The sequence below is a fragment of the Neofelis nebulosa genome, chromosome X (genome assembly GCF_028018385.1).
Source record: "Neofelis nebulosa isolate mNeoNeb1 chromosome X, mNeoNeb1.pri, whole genome shotgun sequence".
NCBI classification, from domain to species: Eukaryota; Metazoa; Chordata; class Mammalia; order Carnivora; family Felidae; genus Neofelis; species Neofelis nebulosa.
The window spans coordinates 18043141-18067316 of NC_080800.1; the positions used below are offsets into that span (position 1 = coordinate 18043141).

The 24176-nt window shown below is 41.3% G+C and overlaps 1 protein-coding gene across 2 annotated transcripts in view; it reads right to left on the bottom strand.

Moving 5' to 3' along the window:
- The window catches only part of SMPX (small muscle protein X-linked), a 55013-nt gene extending 34529 nt beyond the window's left edge, over positions 1-20484 (bottom strand). Inside the window, exons 1-3 of one of the 2 annotated variants that reach the window (XM_058713087.1) lie at positions 20272-20484; positions 15641-15697; positions 4054-4140 (exon numbers count right to left, since the gene is read on the bottom strand). In XM_058713087.1, the coding sequence (XP_058569070.1) occupies positions 4054-4140; positions 15641-15679 (126 nt within the window). In that variant the 5' untranslated portion in view covers positions 15680-15697; positions 20272-20484. Of the gene's footprint in view, positions 1-4053; positions 4141-15640; positions 15698-16045; positions 16103-20271 lie in introns of those variants that run through there. The other variant, XM_058713088.1, reaches the window with a different exon arrangement.
- Positions 20485-24176: the final 3692 nt, after the last annotated feature.

Sequence of the window (24176 nt, forward strand, 5' to 3'; positions counted from 1 at the left end):
GAAGAAAACTGTTTCCAATTCTTTCTGTTAAGTTCCTGGGTATGTCACCTTCACTGTGTTTGTAATATCAAAATGTGCTCTGTTGGCACATTTAATATGTAAAGCCAATGTGTATAGTTATGTCTATGTGCAAAGACTTATGTGAACATACACAGAAAAAAAGGATGATAATATTTAATATTAGTCACTTTCAAGTTATTAAAACCTCAGTGCACTGTGTTTTTTTAATAAGGTAAGACTTTCGGCACTTGATTTGGTATGGTCACATATAATAGAAATTATAAGTGGATATATTCAATAAGTAGATATGACATTGACTCAGGAAGGGGTTAATGGTGGTACATATTCTTAACTGAATCTTCTCTCATCTTTTAAAAAATTGGGAATCGATTCCATTTCTTCTATAAATTTATTGTAAGAATTATAATAAATAAAGACATGAACAAGCAGGGTTCCAGATGGCTCCATCTGGCTAATATGTGGTACTTTTTTTTCTTCTGTACGTAGATATTTGAACTAAGAAGGGACATGAAAGATATTCTTTGACTGAGATAAAGAGAGCTTGAGAGAAGGTTTATCAGCCCCTGCACCTTTACCAGTGTCAGGAATGGCTGTTGTCAAGGGAAATGTTCCCCTGGGGTGGGGGGGTTATAGAGTATTTGTAAAATTTGGCAAAATGGTGAACCATTTTCCAGCTATCTTGCCTTCATCTCCCTCTTTACTACCACTCTATTGAGTTTTCCCCTAACCTCATCTCTGTGGGGCAATACAGTCTGATGTGCTCATTCATGCTTAGACACTGAGGACTTAGTAATAACAGCAAACACAATGATAGCTATTCTAAGTTACATATGCTAACTCATTTAATCCTCACACCAACCCTATACATTTGCTATTACTATTATCCCTGTTTTATAGTTGAGGAAACTGAGGCCTAAGGCCAGGAGGGAAGGAGTAAGAAAATTGCCCATAGTCTCATGGCTAGGAAGTGTGAGACCAGAATTAAGTAGTGTGTTTGCATCTTGTAAAGGGACAAGATGGAGAGGGAAATAATTAACAGAAAGTCACAACATGCTATTTTCTGGCTTAATAATGATGGAATTACAGTCAAAAGAGAGATTTGGGAAGCAGAGTGGAGGCTTGTCAGTACCCTTCAAATCGCTTTAAATAAGCAGCTGCCTTGTCTTACCCAAAAGATTGGCCTTGTTTATTAGGATTTGGCTGCAAGGCCTCTGTGTCAGGCACATGCCAAACTCTGGCTGGGCTGGGCAGACAGAGGGTGTACTCCAGCTCTGTGAGCAAAGCAAAGGGCTCCCAGAGACCATAGGTGGGCTAGAGACCCAGCCAGCACTCACAGGCCTTGTCAGAGGGCCAAAGGCTGGTCCTGGCTTCCTACTGGGATACAACCTCTTCACGCATGAGATGGGGGAGCTACTGGCTGTGATAGAGGTGGCCTGTTGTGTTCAGGGATGGTATGTTATGATCTCCATTTTATACAGTGCTTATCTTAATGCAAGGCTAGGCAACAAATCCCAAAACTAGGTAAGTAAGCATTTCCAGGTTTGCAAATTAGGTAATTTTTTAAAAGTGTGGTTGTTTATTTATTTATCTATTTATCTGTGTATGTATGTATGTATGTATGTATGTATGTATGTATGTATGTATTTATTAAGAGAGAGAGAACACATGTGTATGCACAGGGCAGTTAGAGAATCCCAAGCAGGCTCCATGCTGTCAGCGTGGAGCGTAACTCGGGATTCCATCCCATGAACCATGAGATCGTGACCTGAGCTGAAATCAAGAGTGGGACACTCAACCAACTGAACCACCAGGCGCCCCTGTATAGGTTATTTTTAATTCAGATTCCATTTTTGCCTTCAAACTATATGACAAAAGGTGGCAAACCCACAAAATCCTACTTAACTCACCTTGTAGCCAAGCCAAGCTGCCTAACTGCTCCCCTTGCAATGTTGTTTCCATGAGAAACTTACTCTAAGGTGCAGCCCAGGCCTTGAGTCATCAGATCCTCCCCTTACCTAAGATCCCACAGGTCCTGAGAGCTCATTTCTGCTCATACAGTAATGGAATACCATTCTCAGCTCCACCCTCCCAGCCCATGAGCTGGGATATAGCCCATGAGAAAGATATACCTCAGTTCCAGAAACACTTCTGGAGTCTCTGGATCTCTGTGGATACCTCACTCCCTCCATCCTGTGAAGAATATTAATTAGCCATTTGTACATGTGGCTGGTCATAAAGTAAGTGTTCACAAACAGGCTGTATCAGTTCTTGTCTATTTTAGAATGTGCTGGAACCATAAGACTGGGGACAAGAGTGAGAGCAAAATGTTTTCCCAACCCCCTAACTGGGACACTTGTGAGGAGGAAAGTACCAATTGTACAGAGAACTGAAGGTCATCTGTACCATAGGGGAAGATGAGATGCAAACCTCCAAAACCACTGTTACATACATCAGTTTGGTGAGGAAAAGGGTCAAGCCACCTTCTGAATGACTGCCATGGTAGTGACAGACACGGTTTAGGGAAACACAGGAAGAAAACCTAATTACAGATACATGCAAGTGTGGGAAGAGTTCTGCTGCCCTCTCTTCAACCTCTCCATGCCTTTTTCTTACAATATGCAAAAGAATAGGCCTAGGAGTCCTTCAGGAAAATTGGATAATTAGATCAAATGATGAACAATCATTTATTGAATGGTTGGTAGGCTGTGCTGTGTCCATTATGTCACCGACTCCTCTCAGCAACCCTCTGAGGAAAAGAGTGGATCGTATTTGGCAGACATAGGCTCAGAAATACTTGACCAAAGTCCCGGAGGGAGAGCCCATGATTATGAGTTAACTGGATAGCCGAGTCAGTAGCATCAGAGTTTGAGATTATGTACCATAAGAACAGGGTAGTGCTGGGTTTTTTTCAACTTGTAGTTCAAACTTTTTATTCATCAAAGGTGACCTAGTGGCTGAAATTCCAGAACTTGGTGATATCACTCAAATACTCCCATCTCCTTCTTTGAAAACTTACCTTTCTAATGATAGGAGGCTGGAGCTACTAACTCGGGACCATATCAGGAATTATATATGGGGGGCGGGGGGAGGGGGAGGAGAAAGGTTAGATGAGGGACAACCAAAGTTTTATTAGGAAACTTTGAAATGGTGATAGGTGTTCTTTGGGGGCAAATACCAAAAAGGTCACCTACAAAAGTTCAAAAATAAGTCTTTTTAGAAAGATAAAATACAGTTGGGTATGCCCTATGGCTTTGTTGAATTCCACTTTCCTTGTCTTCTGCTAAGACATGCTCCAAAACCTGCATTTTTTTTTCAGAATTAGACCTTCCAAATTTCATCAGAAAAGTCACAGTTGGAGAAGAAATACAGACCTTGAGGAAGGTACCCTTCTCTATTTAATGCACTTGTTATGAATTTTAGCCTTCATTTCAGCCAAGTGGGCATGTAAACTCAGAGGAAAGGTAAAGAATTAGAGGGAGGAAAAAAAAAAGACAAATTGAAAGACTCCCTTGCAAAGTCCTCTTTTCAAAGGAAATACACAGAGATTGGGACTTTTTGTTTGAATCACAAGTAATTTAATGTGCTTATTACCTACGCTCCCACTGGGGTTTGTCACTCATCAGAAGCTGTACTAAATACATCTTGCTCGGTTCAGAATAAGTTCCAAGTGAGACCTTACTGAGCTAGTGACTGTTGCCAGACCAAAAGCATGTGAGAGGCTATGCTCCCCCCACCACACACACACACACACACACACACACACAATCAACAAACAACGTGTTAAATTCAGCATCTTCAAGTAACTGTGCCAAGCCCTTAAAGGGCTAAAGAGAAGTAAGGAGCAGTGTGTTCCATGGCTAAGTGAGCAAGAGGCTCAAAGAAATGTATGTACTTTGTGATGACTCCTTGACCCACATCCATTCATGCCTCCCTTGTCCTGGAGAGCTGACACTCGCCTTGCCTTTGCCCCACTCTAGTCAGGAGTCTGGAGGAGAAAGACAGGGCTGAGCTCTGCCACTAAGTTTTCCTCACCTCCTCCGTTTCTGGAGTACACTCTTTTCTTCTGGGGGGTTGCCCAGCTCCCGGCCGAAAGGCTCCCATGGGGATGTTGATATTTGCCTAAAAGAAAAAAGCAGGGAAGATTTAACTCAAAAAAAAAAAAGTAGGAACTTGCATTGACACTTGGAGACCGTAATCACTGTGATAAAAACGCATCCAAAAAGTACATCTTTAAATCTTTTTTCCTCAAGAAAATTGTAATAATGACAGTACAAAAATATGCAAAGGGAAATTTGACTTCCATTTATTACAGATTTCTGGTACTCATCTTTAGGTCTGTGCAGTGATTTCACAATTCCCTAATGGATAGAATTTCAAGACAGTTTGTTCTGGCTGTTGCCCTCCTGTGGCACTTCACATTTTCCTCTCCCTCATATGAAAAAGGAACACATAATGATAGGAAAGGAGGAAACAGAATCCTCAGAAGCCATCCCACCTTAGCCCCTCCTTAAGGTTCCTTCAGATTCACCCTAGGAGGGGTGCACTCACACCTCCTAAACTCCTTCCTCCTTTCTGCAATGTCCTATGGCTTTCCTGGCACTTCTGTGGTCTCTGTGATTGACACTCCTCTACCTTCTCCCCAGCACACCACTGTGTGGGTCAGCACATAAGGAGAGTGCTGGAAAGCCAAGTTCCCTGGTATCACACTTCAGAGATTCTTGTCCTTCATTAAGATAACACGCTAATCTCCATCCCCAGTAAACATAAAACATCTTCTAGTAAACATGAAATAGGCTAAATGTTAAATTATGTGAGGAATGTATACTGACACAGTAATTTGAATCTGGGGTAAAGAATTTGTAAATTTGAATTTTATCCATATTTCATCTGATATCAAAAGGCAAGAATGTTTAATGCAGACCAACCAGGAGCATCACTCACATAAAACAAGCATTAAAACTTCTTTTTTAAGGTAGAACCTAATTTTTTCCACTTAAGATAAAGTGTTGCCTTACGAATAACTGGATACGTGGACTTGAAAAGTTGAAATTGCACTTTGATGTTATGCATCAAAGTGATGCCTGAGCGAAGGAAACAAAATATTTTACTACCTTATGATACAGTTTGGACAATTTGGGTACCATATCCAACAAAATTACTAGAAAGTGTGGTAAGGTCCATTTGGAAATGCCTGATGTGAGCTCTGTTACTAGGGGAATGTTCAACTCAAGACACAGGAAATATACAGGGTCCATGTTCAGGGAACATGGCAGATCTGTGTTCTCCCAAGAGAAGGAAGTGACGTTTTCCCCCTAGGGTCTTTAAAACTTCCTTTTGTACTAGAATAATGCTGATCCCACAGAAAGGAAACAGATCCAAAGGTTTGTGGTGGGTATCAAGAGAGGTAAATCACCATTCCTAGGGCCACCAAGCCAAGAAGTATTTTTGATCAGTGTGTACTATATATGTCAAAATATAAGTGCAACACAATCTTAGAGGAAGCCATTTTGGAAAGCCTAAGGCTGAAACTTCTATGCTATTCCTCTGTTTATTGGAAATATCAGTGGCCTAGAGTGGGAGGAGGGAGGGGCATATGACAAGGGGGAAAATATGTCTTATGCAGTGGCAAATGTGGTAGCATACTTCATGAATTCCAAGATGCACCTCTTTTAATACCTCCAAAATCAAAATGTGTCTTATAACCAATGGTTTCTTAAATATCTAATTGGCATATTTGTTTTCTTTTTTAGCAGGACATAAAATAATGGTATTTTACAATTGATAGTGTCTTAGATCAGATGAAATATCATTAGGGTCCTGAAATAAGATCTAAACAATTTAAGACCTGAAGAAGTTTATCCACATTGAACCAATATCTATCTCCGTTTCTACAGTTTGAATGAAAAAAGGGAAAAGTCAATATAGGGACTTTTGGGGAGAAGGTTAACCGGTTAAAAGTTTTATTATATCATCACTACCCTCACCCATTTATTGAGTATCTACAGAGGGTGTCTTCCTAATAGTGAGTTGAAGTTAACATAGTTTCTGAAAGACTTGATTGCTGAACTAACCTATTTAATGAAGTGTGTATACTCTACAGTAGGTTGTAGTTTTCACTAAAGGAACACATAAAGGTCATCCAGGGTAATGTATTTGGTAAAGCACATGCTATGGGAAACCACCTTTTCCTGCTTAGAGTTTAATTTTAGCAACGCATGTAGCCTCTCCATGGTAAACAGGTGGCTTATGCTAGTGAAAAGAGCCCACTGCAAGGAGTTGTTACAGATTCTCTGTACTTGAAAAAGTGACAACTGTTCTGGGTCTCATCTTTCCCATTCATAATATGAACATTAGGCTTCATCAGTGGTTTTCAAACCTTTCAGCTATGGAACCCTTCCTTCAAGTAAAGTATTGTGAGAACATCTAAAATGCAAACTAGGTGGAGGTAGAGCTGCTCTAAGGTAGTAGGGAGCCCAGAACCCGATCTGATTCCCCCAAACTCTGGGCCATGACAGGTTCTTTCAAACGTGTTGGGCCCAATCTGACAACCCTTGAAAGAGATCATCCCTAAGTGGATGAGTACTGACATGTATTTCAAACGTTTGCTCTTCCCATTGTTAAGTCGTCTGTCATTTACTTTAAACTAGCATAGACCATGTGATATTTTATATGTTCAGTTTGGTTTAAACTACAGATCTAGAGAATTCTATTGCTCTGAGAGTTCATCTTCATAGGGTGGTGGTTGGATGGTAAAATATCACTAAGACCACATTCCCATGATTGCTACCCCAAGTCTTTCTGTTAGTCATATGTCCACCAACACCTGAGGTTTTGATGTTTGAAGAAATGTCAGAAATAAGTGGCATGAGCTTTACAAATGGCTCTTACTGATGAAATTAGAAGTTAGGGTATGTAGATTGGTTAAAATATTTTAGAGACAGTCCCCACCCTGCTGAACAGAATGTAAGAACCTGATAGCCTGTAGATTGCATCTTTAGAGACAGAGCTCAACGAGTGATCCCTAAATGGCTTGTCTCAAGCCATCAATAATGAGGATTTCCAACATGAGTCTTTTATGTGAGGTGACAGTCACTTGGAGTACGTAAAGCGAAAAGAGCTAAGGCTTCGTGGAGCTCACAGAAAGCCTGCCTGGATGGTTTCATGCCTGCTTGCTAATGAATGTGTGTTTAACAAATGCCCATACATGTGGCAGAGTTGGGCCTGAGACTGGCCTTCACCTTAACCTGGTGTGATGTTAGGGACAGTAACCCCTCACCGCATGCACCGTTCACTACACGCTATTTTAGCCACCCCCAAGCCCCGATTCAGCCTAGGTCCTACATCCTCACAACAAACTTCTGAGGTTCAGACTATCACCTTTGTTTCACTGATGAAGAAACTGAGCCTCAAAGACGTTAGAGGATTTGCTCAAGGTCACACAAACAGTCTGAGGAAAAGCCAGGATTCCAAATCAGAGCCACCTCACCTTAGGGACAGACAGTTTCACTCTCTCAAGCCCTGTCTGAAGAGCTCTTTTTACTTGGCCAGAATGAGCTCTAACCACTCTAAAATTCTCTAAACTGGTACAAAAATTGCAGGCTTCCACTTTGAAAATGGCCATGGAAAACGGGCGTGCAAAATGGATAATTCAAAAATAGGTGTCAAAGAAAGGCCACATTGAAAAATGAGCCATTAACTTGCTGACTTGATGCTTTTTAATCTTTAAGGCATCACTCAAAAAACCAGGAACCTAAATGGGTTTTTTGACAGCAGATATAGACAGCATCCAAAGCAGCCCAAGAATGCGTCAATTATCCAGTCATGAACATACACCTGAAGGGAGTGTCAGAAGAGTGCTTTGTAAATGATTAGAGATGTTTCATTAATGTAATTGTAGGGTGGTGATATTTGAGTGACAAATTATACACTGAATTATAGCCATGAGAAAAATTCCTTGTAACTTGAATTTGATAGAAATATGTAGACCTTAGCTCTCTTTTTCATTTCATCAGCCAGAGAATTGTGTGATATTCTTGTTTTTCACCGACTCATTCTGTTTCAACACAAATAAAATACTTTCTCAAGGATTAATTTTTCCATCTGCAAGTTGGGTATGGTATTTGCTATTCAAAATGGATTTCTAATATGAGGTACATTTTTGTGAAAGCAAATGGAGTTTGTCCAAGTCATTGATGTTAGACTTTCTGTATGTTGAGTTGACTCCATATCATTGATGTTACTAGACTTTGTTTATTCTATAAGGGTTGGACTTCCTTCTCTATACAGATTCTGTATAAATGCAAAGGAAGCAGGCTTTTGTTTTTCCTTTTGTAACACATTCTCTTGCATTTCTTTTCCCTCATTAACGTTTGTTCATCCTACACATTTTTAAATATGCCCCCCGATACAGCAAGCCTAGCGCATCGCTTTCCCAAACTATACATAATTTGTTACATCCTTGAAGTTTGGAATGGAAAAAAATCTACTAGATCATCTCTTGCCAGAACAGGATACAGTTCCCTGATAATAGACCTATCTGATGTGAAATGAATACTACACTTGATCTCACCAGGTGAAGAAAAGTAGAAAGAATTCCCTGTAAGTTAATTCCACTACTCCCTTAATTATTTGTACTGTTTTCCTGCTTGGCTCCAGGTTTTGAGCCTGAGGATTCTGGAAACAGTATTCCCTCCACAGCCACTCATATGTGACTTACAATGGAGTGACATCTTCTTTCCTCAGAGGGTTGGATTTTGATAGCTGCCTGACACTGGGTATTGACAATCCCTATCCACTTTGCTTTCCATAGCCATTGTTCTGCTATCTACCCCTCTCTGTTGGTCCCCACTCTGTTTCTCCTTTTAGTGCTGAAGCTTTTGGAGTTTCCTCTCACTGCATATTTGTTTCAGATGACCACTACTGATTCTATCTTTAGTTTTCAAAGGTCTCTAGCCACTCCTGCCAGAATCTATAGCCACCCCACCACGTCATCCTCCCAGGGCACAGGCAGAGGAAACCCCACAGGGCTGCATTTTGCAGTATTTCTTTCTGCACTTTCCTATTCTTAGTGTCCTGGGCCTCTCTGAATGGAGCAGGATATGACATTTTGAGATTTCTAGCATGTTCATAGAATCAAAAAGAATGAAATCTTGCCATTTGCAACTATGTGGATGGAACTGGAGGGTATTATGCTAAATGAAATGAGTCAGTCCAAGAAAGACAAAAATCATATGACTTCACTCATATGAGGACTTTAAGAGACAAAACAGATGAACATAAGGGAAGGAAAACAAAAATAATATAAAAACAGGGAGGGGGGACAAAACAGAAGAGACTCATAAATATGGAGAACAAGCAGAGGGTTACTGGAGGGGGTATGGGAGGGGTGATGGGCTAAATGGGTAAGGGGCATTAAGGAATCTACTCCTGAAATCAATGTTGCACTATATGCTAGCTAATTTGGATATAAATTTTAAAAAATAAAATTTAAAAAATAATAAAATTTAAAAAATAAAAGCAAAAAAAAAAAAAAGAAATAGTAGATCCATGATCAAAGAAAAGGCCTTGATTATACATTAGAACAAGTGGCAAATGAAGGTTCATTTTTACTTTTAAATTTAAATAAAATATTAAAGGAAGATATGTATCATTATATTATTTGTATCTTTAACCACTGTATTTGATTAATGGACAAAATATGGGTGGTTATAGTTTACTCCCTTGTGCCAAGGACACATACTTTTTAATACTAGAAATACTTTTTAGTATTTAGTATTTAGTATTTAGAAATACCGTAATACTTTTTAAACTAGAAATCCTAGTCAGGAAACAGAGTCCCTGACACCTGACTGTAAAGACTTTTGTTGGGTTGTTTTTTTCTTCCATGAAGCCTTTATTCCCTGGGAAATGAGGAGTGAAAGATCAATGATAACCAGTGGTGAAGGTAAAAAAATATTAAAGCTTGGGGCATCATGATATTCTGTTCTACACATGGGTTGGGTAGCAACAGACAAGTTCCCATAAGAAGCCACACACTCACTAATGATGCAGCATTCATATAATCATTCCTTTAAAATATATAATAAAAGAGTTAGGTTTTGTTTCACAAGCAGCTTAGTTAAGTCAATTAAGCAGAGAGGTGGTAATGCAGTGGCCATGGCTGTTTTTACTTTGAGACCATGTGTGTCACCGAGTCACTTTGTACTTTTCACTCCTAGCCAACTAATGTTTAAGATGACTTTAATCAGGGTATGCTATTAGCTTCTTCCCTAAAATGCTGACACTATTTCTGAATGTCACTTGAGCTCTTTAAAAGGCAGGACCTGGCATCCATAAAATGGCAATTGTCCCCTGAGGTAGCCTTGGTACTTAACGATTACCCTTTAGATGGTCCCACTCACCCCTCCATTCTCACTCTCTGTGCCACGGTTGGGGTGGTAAGTAATGAGACAAGAGCATGTTGCAGAGAGCTTCCACACATGGGCTTTGGGATCACATGACTTGAGTTCAGGTCCTGACTCTCCTACTTACAAGCTGCGTGATCCTGTGTGAGTTCTTTCACTTCTCTAAACCTTCCATGATAATCCATGGGGATCTCACTGTACTATGCCAAGTATATAGTAAACCCTTAATAAACTGTGACTATTATTATCATCCTAATAAGAAACCTTAGAAGTTATTCTCAGGAAGTTCATAGACTATTAGAAGCTGCACAGAGGCTGGGAGTCCATATAATGCAACACCCTCCTTTTGCATATCATGAGGACCGGGGGGTGGGGGGTGGTGAAGTCACAGAGCAGAGCTACAAGTAGGGCACAGGACTCTTTTCCATTCAACCATGAAGCTCTCTGATCTCATGAGAAAGGACACATAAAACTCAGCTCACTTTGATCAATGGTGGAGATAAAAGCCAGTGACGACCCAGAGAACATTGGCTCTGGGTGAGCTGAGGCCCATGGTGATTTCCAAAGGGAGTGTGTTCAGGAGGAAGGGGAAGGACAGGCAGGTGCTGCCAGTGGCCAGTGTCACTTGGTCTCATTAGAGAGACTTGCTGAGCAGATCACCGATAGGACTGGATTTCCCACCAGCTCTAGCTTTCCCCACCTGTCATCTCAAATTCTTTCATCTGAAGGGACCAGGCCCACTATGCTGAGTGTGCTGATGTTACCTTGGTTGCAACTCCATCCCCATCAACAATGGGGTTTAACAAGCAGCCTGGAGAGTAAATAACCAAGGTCAGCAAACTATGGCCCATGGACCAAATCCAACCTGCCACCTGTTTTTATAAATAAAGTTGCATTGGCACACAGCCACACTCAATTCATTTATGTAATGCCTATATCTGCTTTTGTGCTATAATGGCAGAGTTGGGTAGTCAGAACAGAGACCCAATGATGTGCAAATCCTGAAGTATTTACTAGTTTGCCCTTTATAGAAAACATTTGCCAACATCTGGGATACAGCCTTATAGCTGCTTAGGAGACAGAGGCCCTGTCCAGGCAAAGGAAGGATCAACTGACTCCTGCAGGATATTTTTATGTCCCTGGCATAAATGTGATTGCATTAATACAACTGAAAAGAAATGAAGACTTATATAGAATCCCCTTATAATTCAAAGCCACCTTTTCAATGTGGATATGAAAAGACAACTGTCCATGTCCTCAGAGGTTAGGCCTAGTTCTGGCCTCCCTTATTAATCTGGGGCATGGGGGAGATGGAACCAGCTGAAAAGAAACCAAGGCTATTCCATGCACTACTTAGAGAGTTAAAAGAGACTTCTCTTGGGGCACCTGGGTAGCTCCATCGGTTGAACATCCAACTTCAGCTCAGGTCCTGATTTCATGGTTCATGGGTTCAAGCCCCACATTGGGCTTTGCACTGACAATGCAGAGCCTGCTTCAGATTCTCTGTCTCCCTCACTCTCTGACCCTCCCCCCCCTCTCAAAAATAAACATTAAAAAAATTAAAAGGAGAGATATCTTTTAAGGAATTGTGTGCTATAAACCAGGGCCTTGCTATTCATTATTTTATTCATTATAACAATCCATAACATGTCTGATGCACACAGATGCAATAGTTCAACTATCTAAATGCCCACCTGTTGTAAGTATAGCTGACAGTGGCTTAAATTGCTCAATCCAGACAAAATAGAGATCTAAGACATTATTTTTTAGAAGTTTGTGCTGCAAAATACTATCCTGCAAAATACTCATTTAAAAGGTCCAGTATATTTAGGGATTCCTGGGTGGCTCAGTTGGTTGAGCATCGGACTCTTGATTTTGGCTCAGGTCATGATTTCATGGTTCATGAGATTGAGCCCCACATTAGGCTTTGCACTGACAGCATGGAGCCTGCTTGGGATTCTCTCTCTCCCTCTCTCTGCCTCTCCCCCACTCATGCTTTTTCTCTAAATAAATAAACATTTTAAAAATATAATAAAAAATTAAAGGTCCAATATGTAGAAAACTTTGCATACATCATCATTTTCTTGGAAATACATGAAGCCATTACCAAGTTATGGACTCTGAAAAATTCTGCAGTAAAGATCCTATTCAACTTTGCTTAATGTAGTATTTCCCAAACATTTTATCATGGAATCCTTTAATTAACAAAAAGCATCCCATAAAACTAGTATTCTAAGAGACAGACTTTGGGAACTGTTGAACTAGATGATGGTGGTGATATGATGATGATAATGATGATGATGATGATTGATGATAATGGCTAATATTGATTAAGCAGATACTGGCCTGAGTATTTACATGTATTAATTCACTTAACTCTCTGAGCAAACTATGAGACCAGTACTGTTATTAATTCCCCACTTGATAGATAAGGAAACCAAGGCACAAAGAGGATGAACAACTTGCCCAAAGTCACACAGCTAGTAAGGCCTGGAGATTATGAGCTCCTCAAAGAGAGGAATCGGATATCAGTTCATCTCTGCATGGCCTGCACTTTGCACAGTGCCTGTCACAAATTGTATACCCAGGAAATGACAGTTGAATTGGAAATAAGATCCTGATAAAAAGGAGAAGCAGAGCACCAGGGTGGCTCAGTCGGTTGAGTGTCTTACTCTTGATTTCAATTCAGGTCATGATCCCAGGGTTGTAGGATCAAGCCCCACATTGGGCTCCACACTGAGCATGGAGCCTGCTTAAGATTCTCTCTCTCTCTCTCTCTCTCTCTCTCTCTCTCTCTCTCTCTCTCTCTCCCCCTCTCTCCTCCACTCGCACTGTCTCTCCCTCTAAAATTAAAAAAAAAAAAAAACTTCAAGGGGTGCCTGGGTGCCTCAGCTGGTTAAGTATCCAACTTCAGCTTGGTCATGATCTCGAGGTTTGTGAGTTCAAGCCCTACATCAGGCTCTGCACTGACAGCTCAGAGCCAGGAGCCTTCTTCACATTCTGTGTCTCCCTCTCTCTCTCTCTGCCCCTCCCCTGCTCGCACTCTCTTTCTGTCTCTCAAAAATAATAAATAAGTGTTAAAATTTTTTTAAATTTAAAATAAAAAAGAAGAAGCAACTAGAATGTGTTGATTAGAACATTTAAGATCTTTAAGTGGTATTTAAACAATAAAAGCATTCCCTCATCATTTGGGGTTTCTATTTGTTCCAGACAGGACTGTACCCTAAATAATGTTACTATAAACTGTTTTACATAGTGTAACCATTTTCGTATTTTATTTAATAGACCCTACTTTAGGTTAATGCAGAAATTATAGAAAAGTATCAGATAGTGCAGATCCTATTTAGCCACAAGAAATAATATTTCATTTGAAGGTGCCTTAAATTAGTCTTTTTGAGTGGCATAAAGTATATTGAAAGAGGCAATATCACATCCATAAGAAATCATTCTATTGCCTTTGTTGGTAGAGTGGATGGAATTTTTTAAATGCAGTAAAATAACAGCTACTGAGAATAGTCAATAGCAGCTTTTTAAATATTACAGACCTAAAAATATATCAAGGTCAAAATTAGTAGATAAAATACTGGTGAATTTTCAGTGTAGATGTGAGGGAAGCTAGAAAGCACTAAGGAAGAAAAATCAACACACTTTTAGCTTTAAAAGGAAGAGAAGCAAAGACAGCCTGAGAGAAGACTATGTTTTTCTGTCCTGCAAAATAAAAAGGAAAATTTTTTTAGCACTTAGGGAGCTTTAAATGTGCTGTTTAGCACTTTGGGAGCTTTAAATGCAGTGGTTAAATGGTATTATTTCTCATCACGTTAACATAGAGCATTCCTGAATGATAATTATTATGATAATTGTCACTTAATGAGGGCTTACTATGCTGTTTTAAGCAACTTGTATGTGTAGCTCTAGGACATGAGGACATGATAATAACAATTATCCCCATTTTACAGATGTGGAAACAAAGGCAGAGAGATGAAGTAGTTTTCCCATGATTCCACACTGGTATGGATTAAGGATTCAAACTCCTGTAAAGAAGATTCAAAGGCTCCAGGATGCCCACAGATCTGGGAGGCAAAATAAATTCAAGGTATGTCAGACACTCACTAGGTGGACACAACAGGGCTAAACGTGGCAATGCGGAGTCGGATCCTTGCCAATAGGCTCTTTCTTGGTAGTCTGTTCTATGACTGGTTTCCAGAGGTTGTAATACATCTTTCCACTTAAGAAGCCCATCCACTTAAGACTGTGCATTAGTCATGACAGGTGAAGATTTGTCCCCCCACCCACCTCGTGTACCACCAGTGTGTGCTAGGATTTCTAACCCCACAATCTGGCCACATGCACACCCTTCCACAATATGGTCAATTGCTTATGTTTATGCTGTGACAGTGCATCAGACCCCAAATATTCAGGAACTATGCCTCATGTCCTGTGGGATTCAGAAAAGTCCAGGAAAAAAAAAAAGTTTAAAAGCTCCTTTAGAGAAAGCACAGATGACTCCATGTTGATGGAAGAGAAAGATGGAAATTTATACTAAAGCAGTGTGCCCAGCATCACAGTGTGGGAGCCATTTGAGAGTTAAACCCAGAAACCTCAAAAAAATAAAAAATTAAGTATTGAGTAAAAACAATATTGAAAGTTACCTTCGTAATTGTATTTGTGTTCCAAAATGCCTATTTCCCCCTCCCCTTTTGGGGGTGACTCTTAAGTCAGTGGAAACAACCAAAGAATTTGTTTGCTGGGAAGACAGGAGGAGACATAATAGCATACAGACTTTACAAGATAAATACCCAAACCTTGGGAATAACACTTGACAGGAAAGGATATATTCTAAACACATGGGTCAGCAAATTTAATTGGATATAAAAATGGAAATTGATTTTTGTTAATGGCTATCATGAGCATGTCAAAAACATATAGATTGAAAACCGTCCAAAAAATAAACACTGCATTTTTTTGTAGGCAATCATTTGATTCTTAGTTATAACTTTGATTGTCTTACAATTGAGCACAATTGAGCAAAAATAGCTTCTCCCTCCTCAGTCGTACCTTACCAGCCTTATATCCTGTCTCATTTGTGCCCTATGAGTCGCGCTTTTCTTGAAGTTAATTACCAAGTTAGGGGTGAACAATCACAAAAGGTCTGAGTTATTAAGCAAACAGGCTAGGCATCACAGAGCTGATGTTAAAACAGAAATATGCCTACTTACCTGGATGGCTCTGACATTGGAAACTGGCTGTTTCGACATATTTACGGGGTCTTATCCCTAAAAAAACAAGTGAGAAACTGTTAAAGGTGGCGGCATTGAGATTCTCAGTCTTGATAAATTAGAACTTAACTCATGATTCAACTGGGCAGTCACCCCTTTCACTGGCCATATATTCTTTCCGTCTCAGTTTCCGAAGTTACTGAGAGACTCTCCTTCCTAATGCCTCGGGGAGAGGGAACACTAGAGCGCCCGGATAAATCATTCAGGAGGAGAAATGCTGAGATGCCTTGCCCCTGATCGAATGATAGGCAATGAGAAACTTGAAAGGCGCTATCATCTCCTTCCCTGCCCTCCTGCCCCCACTGCCAAGAGCAGCAAAGCAAAGAGGTTGTGGGAAAAAAACACCTTTGTTTGGGGCCTCAGAAGCTCTCCGCCTGAAACTGAACTTGTGATCTGAATGAGCTGTTGCCGGGGCTGTGTGTCAGTCCACTGGGAGCTCCTCCTCTCCACGAACACCCAAATAGAAATGGCCTCAACTATGTTCTCACTCCTGTGGTGCCCTCGGCTCACTGTGCACATTGTCTGTGTTCACTGTGCACGGCCCTGGGAGACGCTGTGAGGATGGGGCCACCTCTCCCCACACAGTGTGTAGACCCCAGGCTCTGTAAACACAGGCAGCCATAAACCTCACCTGTCTTCTTTTTTTTTTTTTTAATGTTTTTTCATGTTAATTTACTTATATTGGGGGGGGCGGGGAGAGCACGAGCAGAGTAGGGGAAGAGAGAGGGGGAGAGAGAGGATCCCAAGCAGACTCCGCACTGACAGGGCAGAGCCCGATGGAGGGCTCAGTCCCATGAACCTCGAGATCATGACCAATGCCGAAATTAAGAGTCAGACTGAGCCACCCAGGTGGCCGTGTCGTCTCTTCTCTTTCGAAATAGCCTCAGAAGGCAAATAGGACTTACATGACTATGTCATTTCCCCAAGATGTAGCAGTGCTTCCTTCCCAAAGGACTTGTGCTTTCTTTCAGATCAGGAGACCTGGCTTAGAGCACAGTGACTAGTGGCCAAGGTTTTCCTGGCGCTAGGGGGACAGAGAACAGCCCAGCTCTGGCATGTTATCACAAGTCTAAGTAGTGTCATAGCTAGGTCTATTAAATGTTGACAGGCCCAGTGGAAAAAGGTGAAAATTGAGTGAATGAAAAACATACTGCTACTTAAACCCAAAGTATAAAATGGGTTGAGTGACATTCCTCTACTGACTGGTGTAAATGCATGTGCTAACCTGTGAATAAATGAACACAGACAGCAGCGTGGGCATTTGCTACAAGTTCTGTGCAACCTGGCCTGTGTCACTCAACATTTATAGGCCCCTATCCTCTTCCTCAAATTTTACCTGATTCACAGGCTGTGGTGAGAATCAAAATGACATAATGTTCCCCAAACTACCGCGTGAACACTTAAGCTTGATGCAAATATTTATTGTTTTATTGCCACTGTCCACAGCTAGTGACTTTTCTGTACTTTCCTGATCTACAGCTTCAAGTATGGAGAAAGAATTGGTGGGGGTGCCTCGGTGGCTCAGTTGGTTGAGTGTCCGACTCTTGATCTCAGTTCAGGTCCTGATCTCACAGTTGGTGAGATTGAGCCCTACGTCGGGCTCTGCACTGACAGTGTGGAGCCTGCTTGGGATTCTCTCTCCTCTCTGTCTGCCCCTCCTCCACTCATGCTCTCTCTCTCCCTCTCAACATAAGTAAACATTTTTTAAAAAGAATTGTGGGGCGCCTGGCTGGCTCAGTCGGTTGGGCGCGCGACTTCAGCTCAGGTCACGATCTCGCGGTCCGTGAGTTTGAGCCCCGCATCGGGCTCTGTGCTGACCTCTCAGAGCCTGGAGCCTGTTTCAGATTCTGTGTCTCCCTCTCTCTCTGACCCTCCCCCGTTCATGCTCTGTCTCTCTCTGTCTCAAAAATAAATAAACGTTAAAAAAAAATTAAAAAAAAATTGATGTGGGGCGCCTGGGTGGTTCAGTCAGTTGAGCATCCAACTTCGGCTCAGGTCATGATCTCACACTCCATGAGTTTGAGCCCCACATCGGGCTCTGTGCTGACAGCTCAGAGCCTGGAGCCTGCCTCAGATTCTGTGTCCCTCTCTCTCTCTCTCTGCCCCTCCCCCGCTCATGCTCTCTCTCTGTCTCAAAAATAAATAATAAAAACATTTTTAAAAAATTTTAAAAAAAGGAATTGATGTAGTGATGCCTCCACCACTTGTAAAGAAAAAAGAGCTGAGAACTCTGAAAAACATGTTCTTTTAGATTTTCAAAGTCTTAGGTTCTATTACACGAAGTCAAACAGTTACATAATTTTTAAAATCTCGAATCCAAATATAAGTCTTTGGAGTCACATACATGAAAACAATGAGATTTTTTAAAGTTTCACCTGAATGTTTTGGTAATACATAGATATATGGCCTCTATCCGGAAGAGTCTAGTTAGAATCATTTTCATTTTGGTTAAAAAATTAAAAAGTAACAAGAAATTGAACAATTAGGAATGCATTTTTCTCTATGACATGTTTCATATAGATTTCTGTCTTTCCTACAGTGTCAAAGATTCAATGAAGGCTTTTTAATTTTTGGATCTAGGATACATAGTTCAATTTCAAAAAGAAAAGCTTAGTAGTTTAATATTTAATGTCTCTATTCCTCAAAAGCTATTAGAAGTCATGCAAAGCAATAGTTCTCACAGGACTTTAAACATCTCCGTATATAGTTTTCTCTGTGTGTACAGCTACAGTCTAACCAATATCACTTGAAACTTTTAAAAAGTTACTGTACATTGATTTGAAACATGAGAAGTAGGAAATTTCTTTTGTTATTACAATAGCATGTTGAAATGTAAAAAAAATTAGGCAATGAATGATTGTATTATTTATATGACATTGATTTTTTTTTAAATTAGGCTGATTTTGTTTTTTTTTTTTTCACTAAACTATCGGATTGCTTTGTTTCTTGTGGACCTCTGAGGCTAAAAGATAGATCTACCTTGGGCCTTGTCTCCTATATAGCCTCTGTATAATCTCATTTACATATGAATTCCTTCTTAACATATATGTCAATCTGCAGTAGAAACATCTTTAGAAAATTGGTCAGATCCCAGCTCTCATTCCTTGGAAACAGGCTATATAACATTTGTGTAAATCAGTCCTGCAAGCCGTTCCCGCTGTCCTCATTATTTGCAGAGAAATCAGGGCAAAGCACGCTGATGAATAAAAATAGACAGTGTTCCCTGGCTGTTTCCCTGGCCCTGCATTCACCTCCGTTAGGGATGCAGTGTAGAATGCACCTTCCTTCTTTATCTGCACGCCTCGTCTCACCAACAAAAAAGAAAGCTATGCCTTAGACACACAACTCTACTCACAGCTGGCCCCAGCTTTTCATCCAAAGAGGTACTCTTTAAAGCACTCTATTACTGTGTCTCCTGGTTCTGGCTAAAATTTGGGAACACGGAAAGTTTGACAAGACATATTGACTTTTACAAAGCCTATACTATAATGGAAATGCTTGCCAGCTTAGCACAGTTGGGTTTTCCTGGAAGATCTGCAAGTCAGTGGGGGAACTTTAACGGTCTGTATGCTGAGTCATATACAATATACCTCTGCTGATGTTTTGATTGGGCAGCACCTAATATCTGACTTCTAAATAAGACTCTTACACTTACTAAAAATTTGTCAACATTAATATCACTGATTTAATAAAAAGGGATTCAGAGTAAAATAAATCAATATCTGGATAGAAGGGGCTTTGTTTGTTCTTTTTCAAAGTCTACTAAATGGCTGAAGCTCACTCTCACAGGGAATTATCTTCTGTCCCGCAGCTAAAAATAATCCTTGAGAAGAGTGTAGAAAGATGTTCAGCTGTATGAACTGACTAACTCCTTATTCACTTTGCCTGAAATATGCCGAGAGGCAAGAGACACTCTCATCGTTGCCATGTCTCAGAACCTGGTGCCCACAGAGACAGACAAGTGCTGCCCTCCACCCTGCTGGGCATCGGGAACACCTGACCAAAGTGGCGCTTTCAAAAAGATGCCTTTGGAATGTTAATAGATCCGTACGTTGATAGAACTTTATCACTGGGGCCAAGCCCGGTGCTTAGGGAGAGGGGCAAAGCATTTTAAACTTGTACTGTGCGACAACTCCGGCAATCATTTGCATTTAGGTAAATCAGAGAGCTAGCATTACAGGTTTCCTCTGCTGCAAATTCTCTTGATTATTTCTAGGCTTACAGCCTGAATCACTCTGCAGCTGACTGACTGTAACCCTGGCCATAAGAATGAAAATGACATGATGTTCAGGATCACAGTCATCCTATCTGAACTGTGGAAATTTTTGTAATGGCACCACCAGTGAAAACTAGTTTTAGTTCAATATTCTTTCAAATAGCTCCCTCCCACACACACACACACACAACTTATAAAACAGGATCAGCAACAATACCACTGAACAGTGAATTTACACAGAAGCTACATCCACTAGTCACAAGCCTACAAAGTTCTAAGTAGTCACTTCAAGTTAGGTATCAAGGAAATCTTCTTCAGAAATCCCCAGCTCCCTGAGCTGGGTCCTCTTGCTTACCTGCTTTATGTATTTGTTTACTGCCTAAGGAAAGTCCCAAGCAGCCAGATGCAAGAATACAAGGCTCCTCAGAAGGTGGAAGGGACGCCTGGTGTCCTCTGAGCTGTGATCTCAATTACGATGCTTCGCATGTGGCTGAAATAGCTCAAGTGTTCGGTGCCTCACTCAGTACTGAGAGCTGCTCCCCGCTCGGGGCTAGAGGGAAACTCGGTTTCAGGCTAAGTGTTAAAGAGAATTCCTGTCATAGCTCACAGTTGTTCTTCCTAAATATAGAGTTTGATACAAACCATATACTGGCTTCCTCCGAAAGGCTTGACCGTGCTGAAAGCAGGGCTCAAATGTCAGCCGGAAGGTGGCTACGGAATCTTACTGCCCTCCTAATCTTCCAGAAGATGCTGGCAGCACTTTCTCACATGTTCTGAGGGGACACAGTGAAGTTCAAAAAGTAGGAAAAGTTTCTATCTTTAGCATTATCACCCAGAAGCCAGAAGATGAGGGGTGTTCAATAAAAATAAAAATTAGAGAGAAGCAGCATGGCACCAAGCTGCCTATCAGGGGCACAGACATGCAGCAGTGTTTAAGTCCTAGCTTGGTCACTGAGGAGCTGTTAAATTTCTTTCATGATCAGTACTCAATAAATGGCCACTAAATGATGATAATTATAATATTATGTTGAACTATAAGACATCACCCTTTCTGGGGTGCCTGGGTGGCTCAGTCCGTTAAGCATCCAACTTTGGCTCAGGTCATGATCTCACAGTCTGTGAGTTCGAGCCCTGTGTCAGGATCTGTGCTGACAGCTCAGAGCCTGGAACCTACTTCAAATTCTGTGTCTTCCTGTCTGCCCCTCCCCTGCTCATGTTCTCTCTCTCTCTCTCTCTCTCTCTCTCTCTCTCTCTCAAAAATAAATAAACATTAAAAATTTAAAAAAAAGACATCACCCTTTCTGTAGGTCATAAACGGTCCCAGATCAATCAACTCAGATTTGGTGCCAAGGCTGAGTCCTTGCCTTCTGTGCTCTACAGCCTCTACTGGTGACAATGACTTTGATCACAGACCATACGAGACAACAGCACAAAACAAAACAAAGAGGAAATATCTGTTTTAAATATGACAGGGGACAGGACCAGGTAGGAGGCAAAATACATTTTAAACAGAACACTGCCAAATCCTAAGACACATGCTCATTATTTTCATTTTGTATGGTTTTGGGGGTTGAGGGGGATTGGATTTTCTTTCTCGTGCTCATCATTTTAACGCTTTTTTTTTCACTTTTAAATGTTTTTTATTTATTTTTGGAGAGAGAGTAAGCAGGGGAGGGGCAGAGAGAGAGAGGAGGACAGAGGATCTGAAGCAGTCTCCTCGCCAACAGCTGACAGCAGGGATGCCAATGCAGGGCTTGAACCCACGAACCACAAGACCATGACCTGAGCCAAAGTCTAAAGTTCAACTGACTGAGCCACTCAGACGCCCCAACACTACTTTTATTAATCCATTGATTTACTTTGTTTCTTCAGTCTCTGGAACTTTACACAGAGGCTCCCTTCAGTAGAAGGATCAAACAGAGCAAGCACACTTATAATTCATCCACTATATGAAGGTATGAGTCCCTGGCAGTGTAGTCAGCCAATGAGCTACCGCCAGCCACCATCCCCGCCCAGTTCTCTCATTATGTGAGGAAAAGAAGGTCCTGTTCATATGAGCCCCTGAAGTCACATTTCTGTTCCCTGCAGCTGAATGCATTCCACATGGAAGAAACTAGCTTGTTTTCAGGTTGGTAAAAAGAAAACAAACTTTCTGTAGCTAGAAGGCCAGCAGATAATTGCAGTTCATGTCAGTTTGCAGCTCACCTTTCCATTCCATTCATGTGCTGTTTAAAAGAATCTTTAAACTTCACTTTAAGCATCATGCTTTGAGATCATGTGGCACAAAAAGTGAGTTATTTATCACTGGAGAACAGAATACACTCAGCACCTTACTATTTCTCTACATGTTTGGCTACTCTTATGTGTCTAGAGCTCTTCACCAAACAGTAGGTTGCATCACTCCTTGGACAAACAAAACAGTGAGCCATTCTTGACCCCTTGCCTTGCAGTTGGTACATCAATTCTGCCACAGTCCTTTTGCCTTCAGTGACCCCTCAGTAGCCAGTGGTGTTATATATTTCAAGGAAAGTTCTCTCAGCAGCAGTGTCTTGTACACAGGCCTGGCCCGACTTGGGCATGGCTGCTTCTGTGGAAGAACTGAAGCGAGCTGCATTATCAGCACTCCTTTGGTCATAAGTGACAGAAACCCAAAGTGAACCAGTTTCAGCCAAGAGGGGGTGTGGCAGATACTGCTGATGCCTTTCTCAATATCACCTGTGCCCTCCTGAACTTCCCTATAGCTGTAGACATTTCCCAGTACGCTGTCAGCTTCACACCTCAAAAGCCTGAATCTCTCTGCCTCTCTGCATTAGGGCTCTCTCTGTCTCCAAGACAGGTTTCCTGGGTGTGCTGCAGGCATGACCTATAGTGCCAGGGAGCAGACACCCTAGGGACAAACCTCAAGTAATGGGGATGGTGGTAAATGCTCCACCTCCCTGTCTTCCGATGGAATGATTCCTCAGTGTGATCTACAGTTTCCCAGAGGTCCCCAGCAGAATTACCCGTACTTAAAGACTGTTTCTTTTCTCTCTCCTTTCATTTGTATCTTCCCAGTAAGAAATAGACTCATGTTGTGCCCATCCACTTGGTAATTGTCACTCACCAATCCAGTTACGTGTTACTGTGTGCCTGGGGCTTCTTCTGTTATATAGGTTCCTTAAACTGACAAAGTGACAACAGTAGTAGAAATTTCAAGGGGCTGTGGTAAGAGGTCAAAGATAAGTATTTGGCTTCTTGGTGCTTCTGGGAGACCACACCTGGGAGGGCTCTTTAGTTCACTGCTATACCCCCCTCGGGAAAGAACCTCATCCACAGGTGTGAACCCCAATGATAGGTGACCTTGCCCCTGGCCAGAAGTTGAGTGACTCAGGGTGGGGGCAATTAGAACCCTGAGATTTTAAAGGTTCTTTTTAATGCTTATTTATTTTTGAAAGAGAATGCAATCAGGGGAGGTGCAGAGAAAGAAGGAGACAGAGTATCTGAAGCAGACTCGGATACTGACAGCAGGGAGTCTAACATGGGGCTCGAACCCATGAAGTGTGACATCATGACCTGAGCTGAAGTTAGACACTCAACTGATTGAGCCCCCCAGGAACCCCAGAACCCTGACATTTTAAAAACTAGAGTTGGAGAAATAGATTTGGCACTCTCCTAGGAGGTCTGAATTCTTGGTTCTGGTTATTTCTGAGGGTCCCCTCCACCCCTGCCACAATATGAAACTCCAGTGAACCTCTTTGTCTTGATTTTGATTGTCTCAAATCCAGACACAGAGACAAGGCTGCAAGTAATGGAATACCTGAGTAGCAGTGGTTCAATCAGTAAAGTCATTTAGTCATCTCACAAGTCTAGAAACCTGAAGGGAGGTAGTTCCAGATTGGTTCAGAAATTTTATGAAGTTGAAAAACCCCAGGCAATTTCTAGTTCTTTAATCTGCCACTCTCAACAAGTCAGCTTTTCATCTTCATGCTTCTTACCTCATGTTCTCAAAATGGCTGCCACAGCTCCAAGAATCAGGATCTTCCACTAACATCCAAACAAGAAGGAAAAGCAGGGATGGTGGAAAAAAAGAGCTTTCCTCTTCTCAAGAAACTCTCCCAGAAGCCCCAGCAGATTTCCCCTTAAATTTGGTTAGCTGTAATTATATCTCATGGTTGCAAAGGAGAAATAAGAAAATCTCCATTTTATAAATGACACCTTTATAAAAAAACACCTTGAAAAAGGTAAAGTCATATGACTAAGAAGTGTCTGAGTCAGAACCGT